A 23025-nucleotide genomic window follows, 5' to 3' on the forward strand; every position below is an offset into this window, starting at 1 on the left:
TTAACGAATAGCCAAGAAGTGGGGTGATAAGAAAAAAGTGCGAAGCATAAATAAAAGGAATTGGAATAATTGTGCTTTATACAAAAAAATCATAACCACCACAAAAAGGGTGGGCCTCATGGACTCTTGCTAATATGAAATAAATGAATTTATCAGGTAAGTTCTTACATAAATTATGTTTTCTTTCATGTAATTAGCAAGAGTCCATGAGCTAGTGACGTATGGGATAATGACTACCCAAGATGTGGATCTTTCCACGCAAGAGTCACTAGAGAGGGAGGGATAAAATAAAGACAGCCAATTCCACTGAAATAATCCACACCCAAAATAAAGTTTAAATCTTATAATGAAAAAAACTGAAATTATAAGCAGAAGAATCAAACTGAAACAGCTGCCTGAAGTACTTTTCTACCAAAAACAGCTTCAGAAGAAGAAACACATCAAAATGGTAGAATTTAGTAAAAGTATGCAAAGAAGACCAAGTTGCTGCTTTGCAAATCTGATCAACCGAAGCTTCATTCCTAAACGCCCAGGAAGTAGAAACTGACCTAGTGGAATGAGCTGTAATCCTTTGAGGCGGAGTTTTACCCGATTCGACATAAGCATGATGAATTAAAGATTTCAACCAGGATGCCAAAGAAATGGCAGAAGCCTTCTGACCTTTCCTAGAACCGGAAAAGATAACAAATAGACTAGAAGTCTTTCTGAAATTCTTAGTAGCTTCAATATAATATTTCAAAGCTCTAACTACATCCAAAGAATGCAATGATTTCTCCTTAGAATTCTTAGGATTAGGACATAATGAAGGAACCACAATTTCTCTACTAATGTTGTTAGAATTCACAACCTTAGGTAAAAATTGAAAAGAAGTTCGCAACACCGCCTTATCCTGATGAAAAATCAGAAAAGGAGACTCACAAGAAAGAGCAGATAATTCAGAAACTCTTCTGGCAGAAGAGATGGCCAAAAGGAACAAAACTTTCCAAGAAAGTAATTTAATGTCCAATGAATGCATAGGTTCAAACGGAGGAGCTTGAAGAGCCCCCAGAACCAAATTCAAACTCCAAGGAGGAGAAATTGACTTAATAACAGGTTTTATACGAACCAAAGCTTGTACAAAACAATGAATGTCAGGAAGATTAGCAATCTTTCTGTGAAAAAGAACAGAAAGAGCAGAGATTTGTCCTTTCAAGGAACTTGCAGACAAACCTTTATCCAAACCATCCTGAAGAAACTGTAAAATTCTCGGAATTCTAAAAGAATGCCAGGAAAAATGATGAGAAAGACACCAAGAAATATAAGTCTTCCAGACTCTATAATATATCTCCCTAGATACGGATTTACGAGCCTGTAACATAGTATTAATCACAGAGTCAGAGAAACCTCTTTGACTAAGAATCAAGCGTTCAATCTCCACACCTTTAAATTTAAGGATTTGAGATCCTGATGGAAAAAAGGACCTTGCGACAGAAGGTCTGGTCTTAACGGAAGAGTCCACGGCTGGCAAGAAGCCATCCGGACAAGATCCGCATACCAAAACCTGTGAGGCCATGCTGGAGCTACCAGCAGAACAAACGAGCATTCCTTCAGAATTTTGGAGATTACTCTTGGAAGAAGAACTAGAGGCGGAAAGATATAGGCAGGATGATACTTCCAAGGAAGTGACAATGCATCCACTGCTTCCGCTTGAGGGTCCCTGGATCTGGACAGATACCTGGGAAGTTTCTTGTTTAGATGAGAGGCCATCAGATCTATTTCTGGAAGTCCCCACATTTGAACAATCTGAAGAAATACCTCTGGGTGAAGAGACCATTCGCCCGGATGTAACGTTTGGCGACTGAGATAATCCGCTTCCCAATTGTCTATACCTGGGATATGAACCGCAGAAACTAGACAGGAGCTGGATTCCGCCCAAACTAAAATTCGAGATACTTCTTTCATAGCCAGAGGACTGTGAGTCCCTCCTTGATGATTGATGTATGCCACAGTTGTGACATTGTCTGTCTGAAAACAAATGAACGATTCTCTCTTTAGAAGAGGCCATGACTGAAGGGCTCTGAAAATTGCACGGAGTTCCAAAATATTGATCGGTAATCTCACCTCCTGAGATTCCCAAACCCCTTGTGCTGTCAGAGACCCCAACACAGCTCCCCAACCTGTAAGACTTGCATCTGTTGAAATTACAGTCCAGGTCGGAAGAACAAAAGAAGCCCCCTGAACTAAACGATGGTGATCTGTCCACCACGTCAGAGAGTGTCGTACAATCGGTTTTAAAGATATTAATTGAGATATCTTTGTGCAATCCCTGCACCACTGGTTCAGCATACAGAGCTGAAGAGGTCGCATGTGAAAACGAGCAAAGGGGATCGCGTCCGATGCAGCAGTCATAAGACCTAGAATTTCCATGCATAAGGCTACCGAAGGGAATGATTGTGACTGAAGGTTTCGACAAGCTGATATCAATTTTAGACGTCTCTTGTCTGTCAAAGACAGAGTCATGGACACTGAATCTATCTGGAAACCTAAAAAGGTTACCCTTGTCTGAGGAATCAATGAACTTTTTGGTAAATTGATCCTCCAACCATGATCTTGAAGAAACAACACAAGTCGATTCGTATGAGATTCTGCTAAATGTAAAGACTGAGCAAGTACCAAGATATCATCCAAATAAGGAAAAACCACAATACCCTGTTCTCTGATTACAGACAGAAGGGCACCGAGAACCTTTGTAAAAATTCTTGGAGCTGTAGCTAGGCCAAACGGTAGAGCCACAAACTGGTAATGCTTGTCTAGGAACGAGAATCTCAGAAACTGATAGTGATCTGGATGAATCGGAATATGCAGATATGCATCCTGTAAATCTATTGTAGACATATAATGCCCTTGCTGAACAAAAGGCAGGATAGTCCTTACAGTTACCATTTTGAACGTTGGTATCCTTACATAACGATTCAATATTTTTAGATCCAGAACTGGTCTGAAGGAATTCTCCTTCTTTGGTACAATGAAGAGATTTGAATAAAACCCCAGCCCCTGTTCCAGAACTGGAACTGGCATAATTACTCCAGCCAACTCTAGATCTGAAACACAATTCAGAAATGCTTGAGCCTTCGCTGGGTTTACTGGGACACGGGAAAGAAAAAATCTCTTTGCAGGAGGCCTTATCTTGAAGCCAATTCTGTACCCTTCTGAAACAATGTTTTGAATCCAAAGATTGTGAACGGAATTGATCCAAATTTCTTTGAAAAAACGTAATCTGCCCCCTACCAGCTGAGCTGGAATGAGGGCCGCACCTTCATGTGGACTTAGGAGCTGACTTTGGTTTTCTAAAAGGCTTGGATTTATTCCAGACTGGAGATGGTTTCCAAACTGACACCGCTCCTGTGGGTGAAGGATCAGGCTTTTGTTCCTTATTGTGACGAAAGGAACGAAACCGATTATTAGACCTAAATTTACCTTTAGATTTTTTATCCTGTGGTAAAAAAGTTCCTTTCCCTCCAGTAACAGTTGAGATAATAGAATCCAACTGAGAACCAAATAATTTATTACCCTGGAAAAAAAAAGGGAAAGCAAAGTTGACTTAGAAGACATATCAGCATTCCAAGTTTTAAGCCATAAAGCTCTTCTAGCTAAAATAGCTAGAGACATATACCTGACATCAACTCTAATGATATCAAAGATGGCATCACAAATAAAATTATTAGCATGTTGAAGAAGATTAATAATGCTATGAGAATTGTGATCTGTTACTTGTTGCGCTAAAGCTTCTAACCAAAAAGTTGAAGCTGCAGCAACATCCGCTAAAGATATAGCAGGTCTAAGAAGATTACCTGAACACAAGTAAGCTTTTCTTAGAAAGGATTCAATTTTCCTATCTAAAGGATCCTTAAAGGAAGTACCGTCTGCCGTAGGAATAGTAGTACGCTTAGCAAGAGTAGAGACAGCCCCATCAACCTTAGGGATTTTGTCCCAAAACTCTAATCTGTCAGATGGCACAGGATATAATTGCTTAAAACGTTTAGAAGGAGTAAATGAATTACCCAAATTATTCCATTCCCTGGAAATTACTTCAGAAATAGCATCAGGGACAGGAAAAACTTCTGGAATAACTACAGGAGATTTAAAAACTTTATCTAAACGTTTAGATTTAGTATCAAGAGGACTAGAATCCTCTATTTCTAACGCAATTAGGACTTCTTTAAGTAAAGAACGAATAAATTCCATTTTAAACAAATATGAAGATTTATCAGCATCAACCTCTGAGACAGAATCCTCTGAACCAGAAGAACCATTATCAGAATGATGATGTTCATTTAAAAATTCATCTGAAAAATGAGAAGTTTTAAAAGACTTTTTACGTTTACTAGAAGGAGGAATAACAGACATAGCCTTCTTAATGGATTTAGAAACAAAATCTCTTATGTTATCAGGAACACTCTGAGCATTAGATGTTGACGGAACAGCAACAGGTAATGTAACAGTACTAAAGGAAATATTATCTGCATTAACAAGTTTGTCATGACAATCAGTACAAACAACAGCTGGAGGAACAGACACCATAAGTTTACAGCAGATACACTTAGCTTTGGTAGATCCAGCACCAGGCAGCGATTTTCCAGAAGTATCTTCTGACTCTGTGTTAACGTGGGACATCTTGCAATATGTAATAGAAAAAACAACATATAAAGCAAAATTGATCAAATTCCTTAAATGACAGTTTCAGGAATGGGAAAAAATGCCAGTGAACAAGCTTCTAGCAACCAGAAGCAACAAAATAATAAGACTTAAATAATGTGGAGACAATAGTGACGCCCAAATTTTTCTAGCGCCAAAAAAGACGCCCACATTATTTGGCGCCTAAATGCTTTTGGCGCCAAAAAATGACGCCACATCCGGAACGCCGACACTTTTGGCGCAAAAAAATGTCAAAAATGACGCAACTTCCGGCGACACGTATGACGCCGGAAACAGAAAAAAAAATTTGCGCCAAAAAAGTCCGCGCCAAGAATGACGCAATAAAATGAAGCATTTTCAGCCCCCGTGAGCCTAACAGCCCACAGGGAAAAAAGTCAAATTTTAAGGTAAAAAAAATTGATTTATTCATATGCATTATCCCAAATATGAAACTGACTGTCTGAAATAAGGAACGTTAAACATCCTGAGTCAAGGCAAATAAATGTTTGAATACATATTATTTAGAACTTTATAAAAAAGCGCCCAACCATAGCGTAGAGTATATCGTCGATCTGAAAAGGGAGGTAAGAGATGAATCTCTACGACCGATAACAGAGAACCTATGAAATAGACCCCGTAGAAGGAGATCATTGAATTCAAATAGGCAATACTCTCCTCACATCCCTCTGACATTCACTGCACGCTGAGAGGAAAACCGGGCTCCAACCTGCTGCGGAGCGCATATCAACGTAGAATCTAGCACAAACTTACTTCACCACCTCCATAGGAGGCAAAGTTTGTAAAACTGATTTGTGGGTGTGGTGAGGGGTGTATTTATAGGCATTTTGAGGTTTGGGAAACTTTGCCCCTCCTGGTAGGAATGTATATCCCATACGTCACTAGCTCATGGACTCTTGCTAATTACATGAAAGAAACTGAGAATTTGCATACCTAATTTGCATATCTTACCCACAATTCTCTTGTGCATTGGAAACATTGCATATTAGGAATTTCTGGGGGAAAGCAAGCGGGGATACTTGCCTAGATGTACTAATTTCCTATGCAAATATTTACATTGATTATATATATATATATAAATAATACATACACACAGTATATATATATATATATATATATATATATATATATATATATATATATATATATATATATATATATATATATAATATAATAATAATAATAATAAAAAAAAAAAAAAAACTTACTTTCTTGCAATCTTTCCGAGAAACCTTTTTGATTAAGATTTTTTTTATTGCGTAGAATTGCCCATCTAGCTTATTTCTAACCTAAGATAAAATATGAAAAAAAACATAAATGGTGACAAAATGACATTTTTTACACATACTGTATTGCCATATTACAAAGCTAAAAAGTTACCAATTTAAACAAAACTTGAAATAAAAAGTAGAAAAAAATAATTAAAAAAAATTCACACAATTATTTTCTCACTAGGAGTATAAAACTAAGTACCCTCAAGTGGGCAGTGCCCAATGCGAATAAAAACGTACAAGAATAAAGAACAAAAGAAAAACTATTTACATCAAAATTAGTAGTTGTAGATAATGTGCGCCAGGTGGGTTTTTCCCTCTGCTCCTGATGTTTTGATGGCGGAAATTGAAATTTGAGATTTAATTGTATGTTCTTCTTCTGCTGATTAAGACTGACTAATTCAGAGGGATTCACACAGATATACACAGCCTTTATAAAAGGGCCATAATAGTCGAAAAATGACATGCTCTAATTTGTTGGAGCATGTGATTTTATAACCCACAAAAGGGGTTAAGCACAAAGTATAAGTGCCGCTCATGACCTGCGGGATCCAATCAGCAGCGCTGGTTGCACATCTCAGCCGTGCGACTAATGCTGCTGACTGGATCAGCAGAGGGTTCCACTAGGGACCAGCAGTGCTCCACAGGTCCTAAATGGGTAACAGCAAAAGTATAAATTGATGGGGTTTTGATGTATCGGAGGAGCAAAGTATTTTTTTCTTTAGGTGCATATTTTATGTAACATTTTTTTTTATGTCCCTTAACTGTGGCCAATAAATCGTAGCGTTTGTGAAAAGCTAGTATTTACCAGTGGAAGAAAAAAAGGGGACTTTTAGTCATGAAGTATAACATACTTTATGCTGAAAGCTCCTTTATTTTGTTTGAAGCGTTCGCCGCACTGAGCTGCTCAAGAAGCCCACGGCAGAACGCTGTTTGCTGTGAGGCGACGTTTTCAAATCTTAGCCAATAGCATGATAGCTATCCGCCTTGGCGCCATTTGGAGTGCACGCCTATTGGCTAAGAGGTGGAAATGTCCCCTCACAGCAAACAGCATGGTTTCCTGAGCAGCTCAGTGCGGCGAACGCTTCAAACAAAATAAAGGAGCTTTCCGCATTAAGTATTTTATACTTAAGAAAGTCCCCTTTTTTGCTCCACTGGTAAATCCTAGTGTTTCACAAACGGTATATATATATATATATATATATATATATATTCCAGACAATGTGCACTCCAGAATTTCAATGCAATGGCCTTGGGTGCAGCAAAAGGAATAGATATAAATCAAAGGGAAGCGCACTCCAAAAGGTCACTAATTGTGAACGTTTTCGAGTCTATCAGACTCGTCCTTAGACAAACAGTGTACATATTTATATTTGTGTATCTCTGTTATACTGGTTATCACAAAATTAAACCGTCACTAACAATTAGACGTGCATTCAGCAATTGTTTGTATAAAGGAATGTCAAATATGGTCACCTGTAGCAGCATTTGTCTGTTTTCGGCGCTGAATTTATTTGTGTAATAGTGCAAAGATCTGTGCAAATTCAGAATGCGCCCGTCTAACAATAACAGGAAATCTTTATACTATACATCTCTAAGCAAAAAATAAATGACAAAATTTTCAAAATGTAATAAAATGTGCAACGGTACCTTGTAGACTCTCCCGTACCCTCCTTTTCCAAGTTGACAAATTTCTTCAAATTCACTGAGGTAACGAGAGGTCTGAGCTTCAAAAATAACATTTTTAATCCTAAAAAAAACAACAACAAAAACATTTGTTACTTATTTAAGGTACGTTACATTTTTTTAATTAAATTACAATAATTTTGATAAATCTAACGTTTGTGGCCATACCTGCTTAAATGCACATTCAAATCCCCATTGGTTAACTCCTATATATAAAAAAAATAAGAAAAATATTTAAAATGCAAAATATGAACGTTCCTTTGATAGACCTAAAAGGGAGAATTTGAAAATGTGGTCAAGTTTTTGCTTTATACTTATTTCTGTACTGTAGTAAACAACTTTTGCTTATTAGGTTTGGGAATGTAGTTGTGCCTTTCAGTGGCCGTAAAAATGGCATTTTAGTGTAATAGAATGACCTTATATATTATAGCATTTTACTACAAGTACAAAACCCTGCTTGGGACCAGAAAAGGTTTGCATTTCGGAAAATATTTGTAGATTTACATCTGTAAGAGACAGCTTGGAGAGGGGACAGAATCAAGTGTAGGCAACAATATCAGATATCATTTAGGCAGGGCTGGGAAATGTTTGAAGACTGGCCCCGGCACAGCCAACAATGCCCCCTGTTACCTTCCACCTCCAGGAGCTGAGTGTCTGACTATATGAACTATGCTGCACACAAACCTTGCTTTGTGTCCAGGCTGGTAGACTCCCTCTTCACATGATGTGGCTCTGCGGTGCCGGTGGCCCACCGGGCCACATCATGGACAGAGGGAGCCTCCCAGCCAGCACTGCATTTAGGCAATATTTACATGACATAATACAGCTTATACATGTAACCTAAAGGTAGCATTATATTATATGTAATACTTTGTATACATAGCACCATCAGAAAGATAGTACAGTACTGTATTCAGAAGGGTAATAGTAGTTTTAAATAACTATTACTACGGTTTGCATTTTAGAGCACACAAAAAGACGCAGCCAGAGAAGATTGTGACTTACTGGCGGGGAAAGATGGTAATTTTTAATAACTTTATTTACAAAAAAAATATTTCAGACAAATTCTGAATTACGTATTTGGGGATTTGTACTTGTATCAGCTAGATTCAAAGACAATCATCAACATTAAAAACAGATATGGAGTGGGGTTACAAGAGTATTTACCTACAAGGCGTTTGCATTTTTTTATGCTTCTTAAAAAGGCATTGCAACTAAAAGCAGGTATACTTGCGCAACCACACACACGTTTGTAATTTATTATTTATTGAGATCAGCTAAAAATATATTGTGACTTCTCTCTTTTATGCTATCGTTACATGGAATTGTTGTTGCACAGGCTCAGGATTTAGTGTCATAAAAAAACAAGATGATACTTTTTATGCCGCTGTATCTATTTGTGGCATTCCTTACAAAGAACAAACAGGTTAGTGGCAGATTTCTGCAGCAGAAACACGTTTGTTATTTGAATAGCAGAGGCGTGAAAAAAGGCCTGCACTTTTTTTCTGTGAGAATCAATGCGTCTAACAACGTGTGCCGAATATGATAACACAAGTCTGTTATTTATGCCATTTGTCATGATTTTGAATAGCAGGTGTCTGTATTCACGTGGATTTGAAGCACATTTTCATTTATAATTCATTTTAAATAAGACTGTTTATGTTTAGACAATTGCACAGGTAAATAACATACGCTAGCAAATGCGCAGCTCACTGCTGAAAAGAAAATATATCTGAGGAGTAGAATTCCACAGGCTGTGGCTAGACTCAAACCCCCTTACAATAAAATGTCTTTTTTAAAGCTGTGTCCATGGGATTATAAACAACATTTATTTTTGCCTAGTGAGCATTTTTCTGTTAATGTAATAATCCTCCCTGCTCCAGCTGTGCAGGGCAGATAACGCTGAATGTCACTTACCTCATTGTACATGTGACGTTTTGCTGCCTTTAGCAGTTCCGTGATGGCTGTGCTGTGCTGAAGTCTCACTGTGCTGAACTCATCACTGAAGGCAAACGGTGTTAATAAGCCCATTTTGGTAAAGGTTTGGCAAAGCACTAAATTGAGAAGATAAAGAAATCCTGGCAATTTATCTCTCCTTGGCTTTTAAAATGTATGAAATGTGATACTTATATTCACAACTTGTATTTCCAAAAGAACTAGGATTTACCCAGGCTCATAATCTCCAGGAGCAGTGGGAATACTAAAGTTTTTCTGGAGCCAAGTTACAAGAAATGCAGGTGAAATAATGAAAGGAAAGTGAGGCAGAGGGGGAAAAAGTCAAAAAAAGAAATTATAGAAAAAAAAATATTACTCAACTTGATCTGCATTATACATAATTTAATTTGTCTTTAACCCTTTCCCGCCGTTATGCCGCTGTATTCCGTCACAACGGCGCTGGGCTTTAAAGCCGTTATGACGGAATACAACGTCATAGCTAACGGCTGTCCTGAAGCCTACTGCGCTTGCAGGATTTGATCGCGGTCTGGAGGGCGTTCCTAACGTCATAGGGACGCCCCCCAGACCCGATCCCATAATTGAACAGTTGTTCCGATGTAGACACTTTAACCCAGTCACAAAAGGGTTAATGATTCAGACAGAGCATGCAATTGTAAACAACTTTCCAATGTACTTCTGTTATCGAATTTGCTTTGTGCTCTTAGTATTCTGGGTTGAAAAGAATACCTATGTAGGCTCAGGACAAGCAATTCAATACTAGGAGCCAACTGCCGATTCGTTGCTGCACATATATGCCTCTTGTCATTGGCTCACCCAATGTGTTCAGCTAGCTCCCAGTATTGCATTGCTTCTCCTTTAACAAAGGATACAAAGAAAATGAAGCAAATTTGATAATAGAACTAAATTGGAAAGTTGTTTAAAATTGTCTGCATTATCTGAATCATGAAAAACAAATAGGTTTCAGGTCACTTTATTTCTTCAACACTTTTGATACAAATGAAATCAAATGACAGAGACCACTAAAGACAACACTGTGTCAAACAAACAAACTAACATTTGAAGAGATATTTAGATCTGTGGGGACTTTGTCCATGGACATAGCAAAGATGCTCTACTAATGACACAAGCAGGAGCTGGTTGGGGACAGTTGTGACGTTGGGAAACAGTCGTCTGCCATTAACCATCTGAAGGTCCGAGGGTGAATCGGAGTCTGAAAACAAAACAAGGAGAAAAAAATAAATGATATCAGCAGCGTGACTGGCTTAGATTCAAACAAAACAAGATAACGTGATGTGTGAACTTTACCCAAACCGCACTGCTTACAACTAGAGGCCATTCTGAAGTACAGACAGAAGACACACCCACGGCATGTAAAGGGGACACAGTGTTATCTCTACGTAAACAATGTCACCAAAACACAAAAGAATTACTGTACACGTGTGGTTCAAAACGCGGAGAAAGTTGCACAAATCCTATTACTGCACTCAGAACACTGTTTGATCTCACATATAAAAGTATTATTTATTTAAACAGGGAATAGAAGAAAATGAAATCAAATAGGATTATCGTTTTCATACTAAACAACAACAACAAACTATAATTATCCTTCTTTAAAAAATTAAATAAAATCTGCTTTGATCTCTTGGTATTCTTTTTTTGAAGTGTAAAACCTAGGAAGGCTCAGGAGCGTGCATGTGTTAGTCCTCTATGGCAGCAATCTTTGTAACAAACACTACTGTCACAGAGCTAATAACACATTCCTCAGCTCCTATGAGACTACCTAGTTTACTTTTCAACAAAGGATACCAATAGAATGAGCAAAAATGGATAACAGCAATAAACTGGAATGATTAAAATCACATACTCTGTCTAAACCATAGCAGTTTTATTCTGACTTTACTTGATAAAAATCTACACTACTAGGGACGCAACGCACATAATCTACACTACTAGGGACGCAACGCACATAATCTACACTACTAGGGACGCAACGCACATAATCTACACTACTAGTGACGCAACGCACATAATCTACACTACTAGTGACGCAACGCACATAATCTACACTACTAGGGACGCAACGCACATAATATACAATACTAGGGATGCAACGTATAAAATATACACTACTAGGGACGCAACGCACAAATTATACAATACTAGGGACGCAACATACAAAATATACAATACTAGAGACGCAACGTGTATAATCTCTACTACTAGGGACGCAATGCACATAATATACAATACTAGGGACGCAACGTACAAAACATAGATTGATGCAAACAAAAACATTTGATAATGGTAAAATGAATAGATATAAATGTAAAGCGCCAAAACAAGATCATAAGGATTTTAGAACTTTTCCTTCATATGGTTTGTTTTGTTATCATCTAGTTTTTTTATCGGTTCTTGATATTTTATGCTATGTTGCTTCCCTAGTACTATATTTTATTAATCTGCATAATGTTTAATTTTAGAACAAGGTTTATAAATATTCTAATAAAAATATAAGAAGCATATTTAATTTGTCTTGTGTTTTGTTTGTTTTTTTAAAAAGAATATAGGGATTGTGTATAGTGAGTTACCGCGAGGAACGGAGTACAACTCCGGGACACAATTTACAGAACTACACTATCATCTTTATTGACCATACAACAGTATTGATGAATAAAAATCCTTATTCCAAAATCATCTCTCCTTACTTATCCATAGAAATTCACTAAATATAACTAATGTAATAACTGCCCAATAATATATATATATTACAAAAAAAAAAAAGGAAGATGCTTGTGAAATTCAGTATTTTAAAATAAAACCACAACTATATAAAATACAGACAGACTGTAAAAAGAAGAAACAATTGTATTTTTTACCTAACTATTAAAATAAATAAAACACTACCTATTATTACTTGTTATCTATAAAGTGACAACATCTTACATTTTAATCTCAAAATATCAGCAAACTTTTGGGAGCCCATAAGGGAAACTGGTTAAAATAAAAATAAAAAAATGAATAAAATATTGTGATGATTATTAGGGCTGTCAAAAATAATCGTCACACCGATGCATCACGATGCAGCAGTGAACGATTCTGCATCGATGCAGTGAAGGCTCTTAATCGATTCCGGGTCAGTGACGTCATGGGCAGGGGATTCGGTATGTGAGGAAATGAGTCTTGTACTGTCAGTTTCCTGTTTTCCTCATTGCTCCGTTTTTAAACTTCACTGTTGTTATGGAGCCACAATATAAGCCTTTCCAAGCCGCCTCCTCCCCTGTATGTCATTGCGTTTATATTTTTATTGCAAGCAGCCATCGTTGGTGTCTTACCTGACCCCCGCGGTATGTGAGGAAATGGAACACTCTGGTTTACTCATTGCTCCGTTTTTAAACTTCACTGTTATGGAGCCACAATATAAGCCTTTCCAAGCCACCTCCTCCCCTGTATGTCAGTTCGTTTATTTTTTTATTGCAAGTACTGTGAGTTTGCCCTCCCTTCACTGACTGCTGCTTTATTTAATACTATTGGTATTGGTAGTACTAGCAGTCAGTGCCTATCACTGTTCTACGTAGTGCAATATTGTGCACGTCAGAGAGAGGCTCTCGGTAGCCAGTGTCACAGGAATTCATATAATCCCTCTGAATTAGCTGCTGATAACGTAGAACAGCGATAGGCACTGACTGCTAGTACTACCAATACCAATAGTATTAAATAAAGCAGCAGTCAGTGAAGGGAGGGCAAACTCACAGTACTTGCAATAAAAAAATAAACAAACTGACATACAGGGGAGGAGGAGGCTTGGAAAGGCTTATATTATAAAGACAGGTGACATAGAACAGGCAACTCCCAGATAGGCACCATTAACCCCATACATGCCAGGCGAGTCTGACAGGGAACTCCTGTGATTCAGGACTTCCTGTGCACACTGTGCAGATATCTGACCCAGAGAGCATTACCAATAGCCCTCCTCTCACACAAATGTTCCGGTCAGGAATTTTTATGACACCTATCCTAAAGAGCCGACAGCAGCCTCATGTAAACAGTGAATCTTTTCTTGTATTATAGATTCACTGTTTACTGTTGCGGTCTCTGCTGCATGTTTCCTCTGTCAGATCCTAGCCCAAACGAGCATTTGAGGGTTGCTGTAAAACTTTTGACGTACTGTATCTAATAGCAACCCTCAAATGCTCGTTTGGGCTAGGATCTGACAGAGGAAACATGCAGCAGAGACCGCAACAGTAAACAGTGAATCTATAATACAAGAAAAGATTCACTGTTTACATGAGGCTGCTGTCGGCTCTTTAGGATAGGTGTCATAAAAATTCCTGACCGGAACATTTGTGTGAGAGGAGGTCTATTGGTAATGCTCTCTGGGTCAGGTTTCAGATGTCTGCATGTACTCTGTGAGAATGTTTGAGTGAGTACACTGCTGCTGGTTTTCCTTTGTAAAATAAATCTACAGATACATTTCTGTGCGTATTGTAGTATTATGTTTATAAGTGCTCTTCCATCTTACACAGTTGTTTAAAAGATTATTATATATACACACACACACACACACAATATATATATATATATATATAAATGTGTGTATGTATATATATGTGTGTGTGTGTATGTATATATATATATATGTGTGTGTGTGTGTATGTGTATATATATATATATATATATATATATATATATATATATATATATATATACATACATATACACACACACATATATAAATATATATATATATATATATATATATATAATATGAAATAGAACAAGATCATGAAAATCATGGGCAGTAATCGTGATGCATCGCGATGCATCGTAGAATCGAATCGTATCGAATCGTTACAATGATAATCGTAATCGAATCGAATCGTGAGACAAGTGAAGATGCGCAGCTCTAATGATTATGTTGTGTAGGTGAGTGTCTCTTATATAGAATGCACTTACGCATTCTTGCTATTTTTTATTTATATACAGATTTTTTCAGAAACCTTCACAAAAAACTGCAAAACTCCTGCTCGATACAAACATTTTACACGCATAGATTATTTTACCTATTTCTTTTCTAAATCAACAAGAATTTACGTTAGGACACATTTTTCAAAACAGTTTCTAACTGCTAGTTACTGTGAAGTTAGAAAAACATAATGTGCAGCTGAAGTAAAGCAGATAGACACTATCTAAACACTGCATACTTCTAGGGAGAGGCAGTTTGCACAGTCACATTGTAATCTCAGCGACATCTCATCCAGAGCTGGTGACATTTACTGAGCCAGTTCTACCACTGGCCGTGTTACTGGTACACACGACACCAGCACTGTAAAGGCTCCTACACTATAACTGCCCTGTTAGTTTCCTTCTAGTGTGTTTCTGAACCTAACATATGAGTCAATGGATTCAATAACATCTGCTGCTATTTTACACTTTCACATCTCCAACCAGGATCACGCTGTGTACAAGATAAGGGTTTGGTGCAAACACAGATATAGAAAGAGCAGAAAGGAATCAGCTACTAGAATTATTTTTTTCGCCTGGTTCTTAAAAGGGACAGTAAAATCAAAATTAAAAAGGGACAGTCGAGTCAAAAATAAACTTTCATGATTCAGATAGGGCATGCAATTTTAAATAACTTTCCATCAAATTTGCTTTGTACTCTTGATATTCTTAGATGAAAGCTAAACCCAAGTAGGCTCATATGCTAATGTCTTAGCCCTTGAAGGCCGCCTCTTATCTCAGGGCATTTTGACAAATTTTCACAGCTAGAGGGCTTTAGTTCATGTGTGCCATACAGATAACATTTTGCTCACGCCCGTAGAGTTACCTAGGAGTCAGCACTTATTGGCTAAAATGCATGTCTGTCAAAAGAACTGAAATAAGGGGGCAGTCTGCAGATACTTACTTAGATACAAGGTAATCACAGAGGTAAAAAGTGTATTAATATAGCAGTGTTGGTTATGCAAAACTGGGGAATGGGTAATAAAGGGATTATCCATCTTTTTAAAGGGACAGTCAACACCAGAAATTTTGTTGTTTTAAAAGATAGATAATCCCTTAATTACCCATTCCCCAGTTTTGCATAACCAACACAGTTATAATAATATATGGTTTTACCGCTGTAATTACCTTGTATCTAAGCATTTGCAGACTCCCCTTTATTTAATTTCTTTTGACAGACTTGCATTTTAGCCAATCAGTGCTCACTCCTCTGTAAATTCACTTGCATGAGCTCAATGTTATCTATATGAAACACATGAACTAACACCCTCTAGTGGTCAAAATGCATTCAGCTTAGAGGCGGCCTTCAAGGTCTAAAATTAGCATATGAACCTCCTAGGTTTAGCTTTCAATTAAGAATACCAAGAAAACAAAGCACAATTGGTGATAAAAGTAAATTGGAAAGTTGTTTAAAATGACATGTACGATTTGAATCATGAAAGGTTTTTTTGGACTTGACTGTCCCTTTAAATAATAAAAAATTCTGGTGTAGTCTGTCCCTTTAAAACTTTCATGATTCAAACAGATTTCAGGTTTAAACAATTTTCCAACTTACTTCAATTACGACATCTGCCTTGCTCTCTTGATATCCTTTATCGATGAGTAAACCTAAGGTAAGCTCATTGGTGTGCACATGAATTTAGCACTCTATAGCTGGAGTGTGTGCAATGCTAGACACGTGCACGCTCCTGAGCTCCTCCTATGTGCCTACCTAAGAACGAAGCAGATATAGTAATAGAAACTAATAGCAAGTAAATAGTAAAAAAAAATAAAAAATGTTTTACATATACAATGTACAAATAGCGCGCGCACACGCGCGTGTGTGTGTTACACATATATATATATATATATATATATACACACACACACACACACACCTTTTTTTTTTTTTTCCACCTTTAATGTGACCTATAAACTGTACAACTCAATTGAAAAACAAACTGAAATATTTTAGGTAAAGGGAAATAAAAATAAAAAAATAAAATAATTTGGTTGCATAAGTGTGCACACCCTTTTATAACTGGGGATCTAGCTGTGTTCAGAATTAAGCAATCACATTCAAAATCATGTTAAATAGGAGTCAGTACACACCTGTCATCATTTAAAGTGCCTCTGATTAGCCCCAAATAAAGTTCAGCTGTTCTAGTTGGTCTTTCCTGACATTTTGTTAGTCGCATCCTACAGCAAAAGCCATGGTCCGCAGAGAGTTTCTAAAGCATCAGAGGGATCTCATTGTTAAAAGGTATCAGTCAGGAGAAGGGTACAAAAGAATTTCCAAGGCATTAGATATACCATGGAACACAATGAAGACAGTCATCATCAAGTGAAGAAAATATGGTACAACAGTGACATTACCAAGAACTGGACGTCCCTCCAAAATTGATGAAAAGACAAGAAGAAAACTGGTCTGGGAGGCTGCCAAGAGGCCTACAAAAACATTAAAGGAGCTGCAGGAATATCTGGCAAGTACTGGCTGTGTGGTACATGTGACAACAAACGCCCGTATTCTTCATATGTCTGGGCTATGGGGTAGACTGGCAAGACGAAAGCCTTTTCTTACAAAAAAAAACATCCAAGCCCGGCTAAATTTTGCAAAAACACATCTGAAGTTTCCCAAAAGCATGTTGCAAAGGTGTTCTGGTCTGATGAAACCAAAGTTGAACTTTTTTGCCATAATTCCAAAAGATATGTTTGGAGCAAAAACAACACTGCACATCACCAAAAGAACACCATACCCACAGCGAAGCATGGTGGTGTCAGCATCATGCTTTGGGGCTGCTTTTCTTCAGCTGGAACTGGGGCCTTAGTCAAGGTAGAGGGAATAATGAACAGTTCCAAATACCAGACAATATTGCACAAAACCTTCAGGCTTCTGCTAGAAAGCTGAACATGAAGAGGAACTTTATCTTTCAGCGTGACAACGACCCAAAGCATACATCCAAATCAACAAAGGAATGGCTTCACCAGAAGAAGATTAAAGTTTTGGGATGGCCCAGCCAGAGCCCAGACCTGAATCCAATTCAAAATCTGTGGGGTGATCTGAAGAGGGCTGTGCACAAGAGATGCCCTCGCATTCTGACAGATTTAGAGGGTTTTTGCAAAGAAGAGTGGGCAAATCTTTCCAAGTCAAGATGTGCCATGCTGAAAAACTCATACCCAAAAAGACTGAGTGCTGTAATAAAATCAAAAGGTGCTTCTATGAAGTATTAGTTTAAGGGTGTTCACACTTATGCAACCATATTATTTTAGTTTTTTATTTGTATTTCCCTTTACCTAAAAGATTTTGGTTTGCTTTTCAATTGAGTTGTACGGTTTATAGGTCACATTAAAGGTGGAAAAAGTTCTGAAATGATTTATCTTTGTCTCATTTTTTTACATCACAGAAACCTGACATTTTAACAGGGGTGTGTAGACTTATATATATATATATATATATATCCCTCCATAAAAAAGTATATCTTTATATACACATAAAGACAGATCTATAACAATTGCAAAGGTTATACATATAGTGGTGAGCAATAGTGCATATTATTTTTGCACTAAAATGTCTCTTTAAATACACTGTGTGCAGTAACAAAAATGATACTACAAGCAACAAAATTTCCTTATGTCTACGCTGGACCACTTCCAAAGAAAGAAATAATATATTTACATAAAAATATCTAGTGTCAGAGAGCAAGATTTAGGTAAGGTTGCAGGGTACCTTCTCTATCTGCTGTTCTGCCCTCCAGAAGACACTTCGGAATTGTGGCCAACCTAAACCACACTTTTTTTTTTTAAAGGGACACTAAACACTAAATAAATGCTAGATAGAATGATGCAATCAGAGAAAAGATAAGTCTGACTATGAGAATAACATGTAGATGTATTTTTTTTTAAAGTTTCATCGCATGTTTAACCTTTTAACGCCGTTATGCCGTTCTATTCCGTCATATTCACACTGGGCTTTAAAGCCGTTATGACGGAATAGAACGTCATATCAAACGGCTGTCCTGAAGCCTTCTGCGCTTCAAAGACTTGATCGCGGTCTGGAGGGCGTTCCTAGGGTTGTAGGGACGCCCCCCAGATGCGATCCAATAATTGAAATCTCGCGATCGTATGCACGATCGTGTAGTTTCAATTTGTCTACATCGGAACAGGTGTTCCGATGTAGACACTTTAACCCTGTCACGAAAGGGTTAAATATTGACAAAATAAGTGTAAATATTTAGTATTTATAAAACAATGGGAGTTTTTATGTTGTAACTTAGGTTACCTTCTCTGCAGTGGCCAATTAGAGACAGTTATAAATAGGTCCCTAGAGTGTGCCGCCAACGGCTGTGTAGAATATGTGTTCTGCATGGAGCAGTAAATACTGGGGGCAGTGGGCAAAATAAGGCTGGCACAGCAGTAAGCACATTAGGCTGGCACTGAGGCACAACAGTAAGCACTAGGGGGTCAGTAGGCACATTAGGCTGGCACTGAGGCACAACAGTAAGCACTAGAGGGTCAGTAGGGACATTAGGCTGGCACTGAGGCACAACAGTAAGCACTAGGGGGTCAGTAGGCACATTAGGCTGGCACTGAGGCACAGCAGTAAGCACTATGGGGTCAGTAGGCACATTAGGCTGGCACTGAGGCACAACAGTAAGCACTATGGGGTCAGTAGGCACATTAGGCTGGCACTGAGGCACAGCAGTAAGCACTATGGGGTTAGTAGGCACATTAGGCTGGCACTGAAGCACAGCAGGAAGCACTATGGGGTCAGTAAGAAAATTAGGCTGGCACTGAGGCACAGCAGTAAGCACTATGGGGTCAGTAGGCACATTAGGCTGGCACTGAGGCACAGCAGTAAGCACTATGGGGTCAGTAGGCACATTAGGCTGGCACTGAGGCACAGCAGTAAGCACTATGGGGTCAGTAGGCACATTAGGCTGGCACTGAAGCACAGCAGGAAGCACTATGGGGTCAGTAGGCACATTAGACTGGCACTGAGGCACAGCAGTAAGCACTATGGGGTCAGTAGGCACATTAGACTGGCACTGAGGCACAGCAGTAAGCACTATGGGGTCAGTAGGCACATTAGACTGGCACTGAGGCACAGCAGTAAGCACTATGGGGTCAGTAGGCACATTAGACTGGCACGGAGGCACAGCAGTAAGCACTATGGGGTCAGTAGGCACATTAGACTGGCACTGAGGCACAACAGTAAGCACTAGAGGGTCAGTAGGGACATTAGGCTGGCACTGAGGCACAACAGTAAGCACTATGGGGTCAGTAGGCACATTAGGCTGGCACTGAGGCACAGCAGTAAGCACTATGGGGTCAATAGGCACATTAGGCTGGCACTGAGGCACAGCAGTAAGTACTATGGGGTCAGTAGGCACATTAGGCTGGCACTAAAGCACAGCAGTAAGCACTAGGGGGTCAGTAGGCACATTAGGCTGGCACTGAGGCACAGCATTAAGCACTATGGGGTCAGTAGGCACATTAGGCTGGCACTGAAGCACAGCAGTAAGCACTATGGGGTCAGTTGGCACATTAGGCTGGCACTAAAGCACATCAGTAAGCACTATGGGGTCAGTAGACACATTAGGCTGGCACTGAGGCACAGCAGTAAGCACTATGGGGTCAGTAGGCACATTAGGCTGGCACTGAGGCACAGCAGTAAGGACTATGGGGTCAGTAGGCACATTAGGCTGGCACTGAGGCACAGCAGTAAGCACTATGGGGTCAGTAAGCACATTAGGCTGGCACTGAAGCACAGCAGTAAGCACTAGGGGGGTCAGTAGGCACATTAGGCTGGCACTAAAGCACAGCAGTAAGCACTATGGGGTCAGTAGGCACATTAGGCTGGCACTAAAGCACAGCAGTAAGCACTATGGGGTCAGTAGGCACATTAGGCTGGCACTGAGGCACAACAGTAAGCACTATAGGGTCAGTAGGGACATTAGGCTGGCACTGAGGCACAGCAGTAAGCACTATGGGGTCAGTAGGCACATTAGGCTGGCACTGAGGCACAGCAGTAAGCACTATGGGGTCAGTAGGCACATTAGGCTAGCACTGAAGCACAGCAGGAAGCACTAGGGGGTCAGTAGGTAAATAAGGCTAGTACTGGGGCACATCAGTAAACAATGGGGGGTAGTAGGGCAAATTAGGCTAGCACTGGGGGCAGAATGGCACATTAGACTAGCACTGGGGGGTAGTGGGGCACATTAAGCTAGCACTGGGGCACATCAGTAAGCACTGGGGGCAGTGTGCACATTAGGCTAGCAGTGGGGCACATTAGTAAACAATGGGGGGGCAGTGGGGAACATTAGGCTAGAACTGTGGCACATCACTAAGCACTGGGAGCAGTGGGGCACATTAGGCTAGCACTGGGGCACATTAGTAAGCACTGGGGGCAGTGGGGCACATTAGGCTAGCACTGGGGCATATTAGTAAGCATTGGGGGCAGTGGGGCACATTAGCTAGTACTGGGGCACATCAGTAAGCACTGGGGGCAGTAGGGCACATTAGCCTAGCACTGGGGGGCACTGGGGCACATCAGTAAGCTTTGGGAGTAGTGGGGCACATTAGGCTAGCACTGGGGCACATCAGTAACCATCAGGGCAGTGGGGCACATTAGGATAGCACTGGGGCACATCAGTAACATTGGGGGCTGTGGGACACATTAGGCTAGAACAGGGGTAGTTGGGCACATTAGGGTAGCACTGGGCACATCAGTAAGCACTGGGGGTTGTGGGGCACATCAGTAAGCATTAGGGCACATTAGGGTAGCACTGGGGCACATCAGACTAGCAGTGGGGCACATTAGACTAGCAGTGGGGCACATCACTAAGCACTGGGGGCAGTGGGGCACATTAGGGTAGCACTGGGGCACATCAGTAACACTGGGGGCAGCGGGGCACATTAGACTAGCAGTGGGGCACATCACTAAGCACTGGGGGCAGTGGGGCACATTAGGCTAGCACTGGGCACATCAGTAAGCACTGGGGGCAGTGGGGCATATTAGGGTAGCACTGGGGTACATCAGTAACACTGGGGGCAGGGGGGCACATTAGACTAGCAGTGGGGCACATCACTAAGCACTGGGGCAGTGGGGCACATTAGGCTAGCACTGGGGCACATCACTAAGCACTGGGGCACATTAGTAAGCACTGGGGGCAGTGGGGCACATTAGGTTAGCACTGGGGCACATTAGTAAGCATTGAGGGTAGTGGGGCACATTAGGCTAGTACTGGGGGCAGTAGGGCACATTAGCCTAGCACTGGGTACATCAGTAAGCAATGGGGGTAGTGGGACACATTAGGCTAGCACTGGGCCACATCAGTAAGCATTGGGAGTAGTGGGGCACATTAGGCTAGCACTGGGCCACATCAGTAAGCATTATTAGGCTACCACTGGGGAACATCAGTAAGCATTATTAGGCTAGCACTGGGGCACATCAGTAAGCATTGGGGGCAGTGGGGCACATTAGGCTAGCAATTGGGCACATCATTAAGAACTGGGGCACATTAGTCTGACGCTGAGGGCAGTGGGGCACATTAGTCTAGCACTGGGGCACATCAGTAAGCATTATTAGGCTACCACTGGGGCACATCAGTAAGCATTGGGGGCAGTGGGGCACATTAGGCTAGCACTGGGGGACATTAGTCTGACACTGGGGGCAGTGGGGCACATTAGTCCGACACTGACACAAGGTCACAACAATAGGAATTAGAAGCGCGAATGTGGAAGGTAAAAGCTGACAATGAGTGCCACAAGTTTAGACCAGGCTGTCATTGGGATACATAGGCTCAGCTGTTACTTGCCCTCAGTGCCAGCAGTCACCCAGCACCATGCATTGCATCAGCCACCCCAGAACACGCACTCACCATCAAAGTCCAACTCGGGCTCCTCAGGGAACTCAAACAGTGGCCCCAGCTCTGACTTTTTCACCACCTTGTTCCCATTCTCTGTGTTTTTGGGGGGCGGGGTGTCAGACATGGCTGTTACCGGGCACAGCTGCCTCATCCAGGAGGTCACAGCCAGCTCCTGCTACCAGGTGTGCATTGCAGGGGCCGAGCTGCAGCATTACCGGCTCAGCGTACAGCAACTTACGATCCTCCAGGCTCTGACTACTATGAAAACAGAACACACCACAACGTTCTATGTGAATACCATAGAGGACGAGTAGTGCGGGAGAGAGCGGCAGCTGAAGCTAGAAGTTCTAGAACGTCGTCTCCTACCGGATGTTAGATTTGCGCATGCGCCAACTGATGTGTTTGTTTTTCTGTTAGAGAATACTACACTAGATATATTCACAGATCTGTTTATCACATCTATATCCAGCTAAATAGTAATTACCTGCAAATAAAATGTCCTTTATGTTTCATAGTATGTAGTCTCCTTTTGAATAAATGATAACGCTTATCAACGTGTTTAGTATTTTATC

At 40.2% G+C, this 23025-nt stretch overlaps 1 protein-coding gene across 2 annotated transcripts in view; it reads right to left on the minus strand.

The window, feature by feature from the left end:
• EIF2AK1 (eukaryotic translation initiation factor 2 alpha kinase 1) overlaps nt 1-22810 on the minus strand; it is a 60053-nt gene extending 37243 nt beyond the window's left edge. The window contains exons 1-6 of one of the 2 annotated variants that reach the window (XM_053694969.1): nt 22466-22810; nt 10660-10815; nt 9567-9703; nt 7818-7855; nt 7614-7713; nt 5901-5981 (exon numbers count right to left, since the gene is read on the minus strand). In XM_053694969.1, coding sequence (XP_053550944.1) covers nt 5901-5981; nt 7614-7713; nt 7818-7855; nt 9567-9703; nt 10660-10815; nt 22466-22604 — 651 coding nt within the window. In that variant the 5' untranslated portion in view covers nt 22605-22810. Of the gene's footprint in view, nt 1-5900; nt 5982-7613; nt 7714-7817; nt 7856-9566; nt 9704-10659; nt 10816-12937; nt 13044-22465 lie in introns of those variants that run through there. The other variant, XM_053694970.1, reaches the window with a different exon arrangement.
• Between the last annotated feature and the right edge of the window lie 215 nt (nt 22811-23025).

The sequence above is a fragment of the Bombina bombina genome, chromosome 11, assembly GCF_027579735.1.
Source record: "Bombina bombina isolate aBomBom1 chromosome 11, aBomBom1.pri, whole genome shotgun sequence".
In the NCBI taxonomy this organism is placed as follows: Eukaryota; Metazoa; Chordata; class Amphibia; order Anura; family Bombinatoridae; genus Bombina; species Bombina bombina.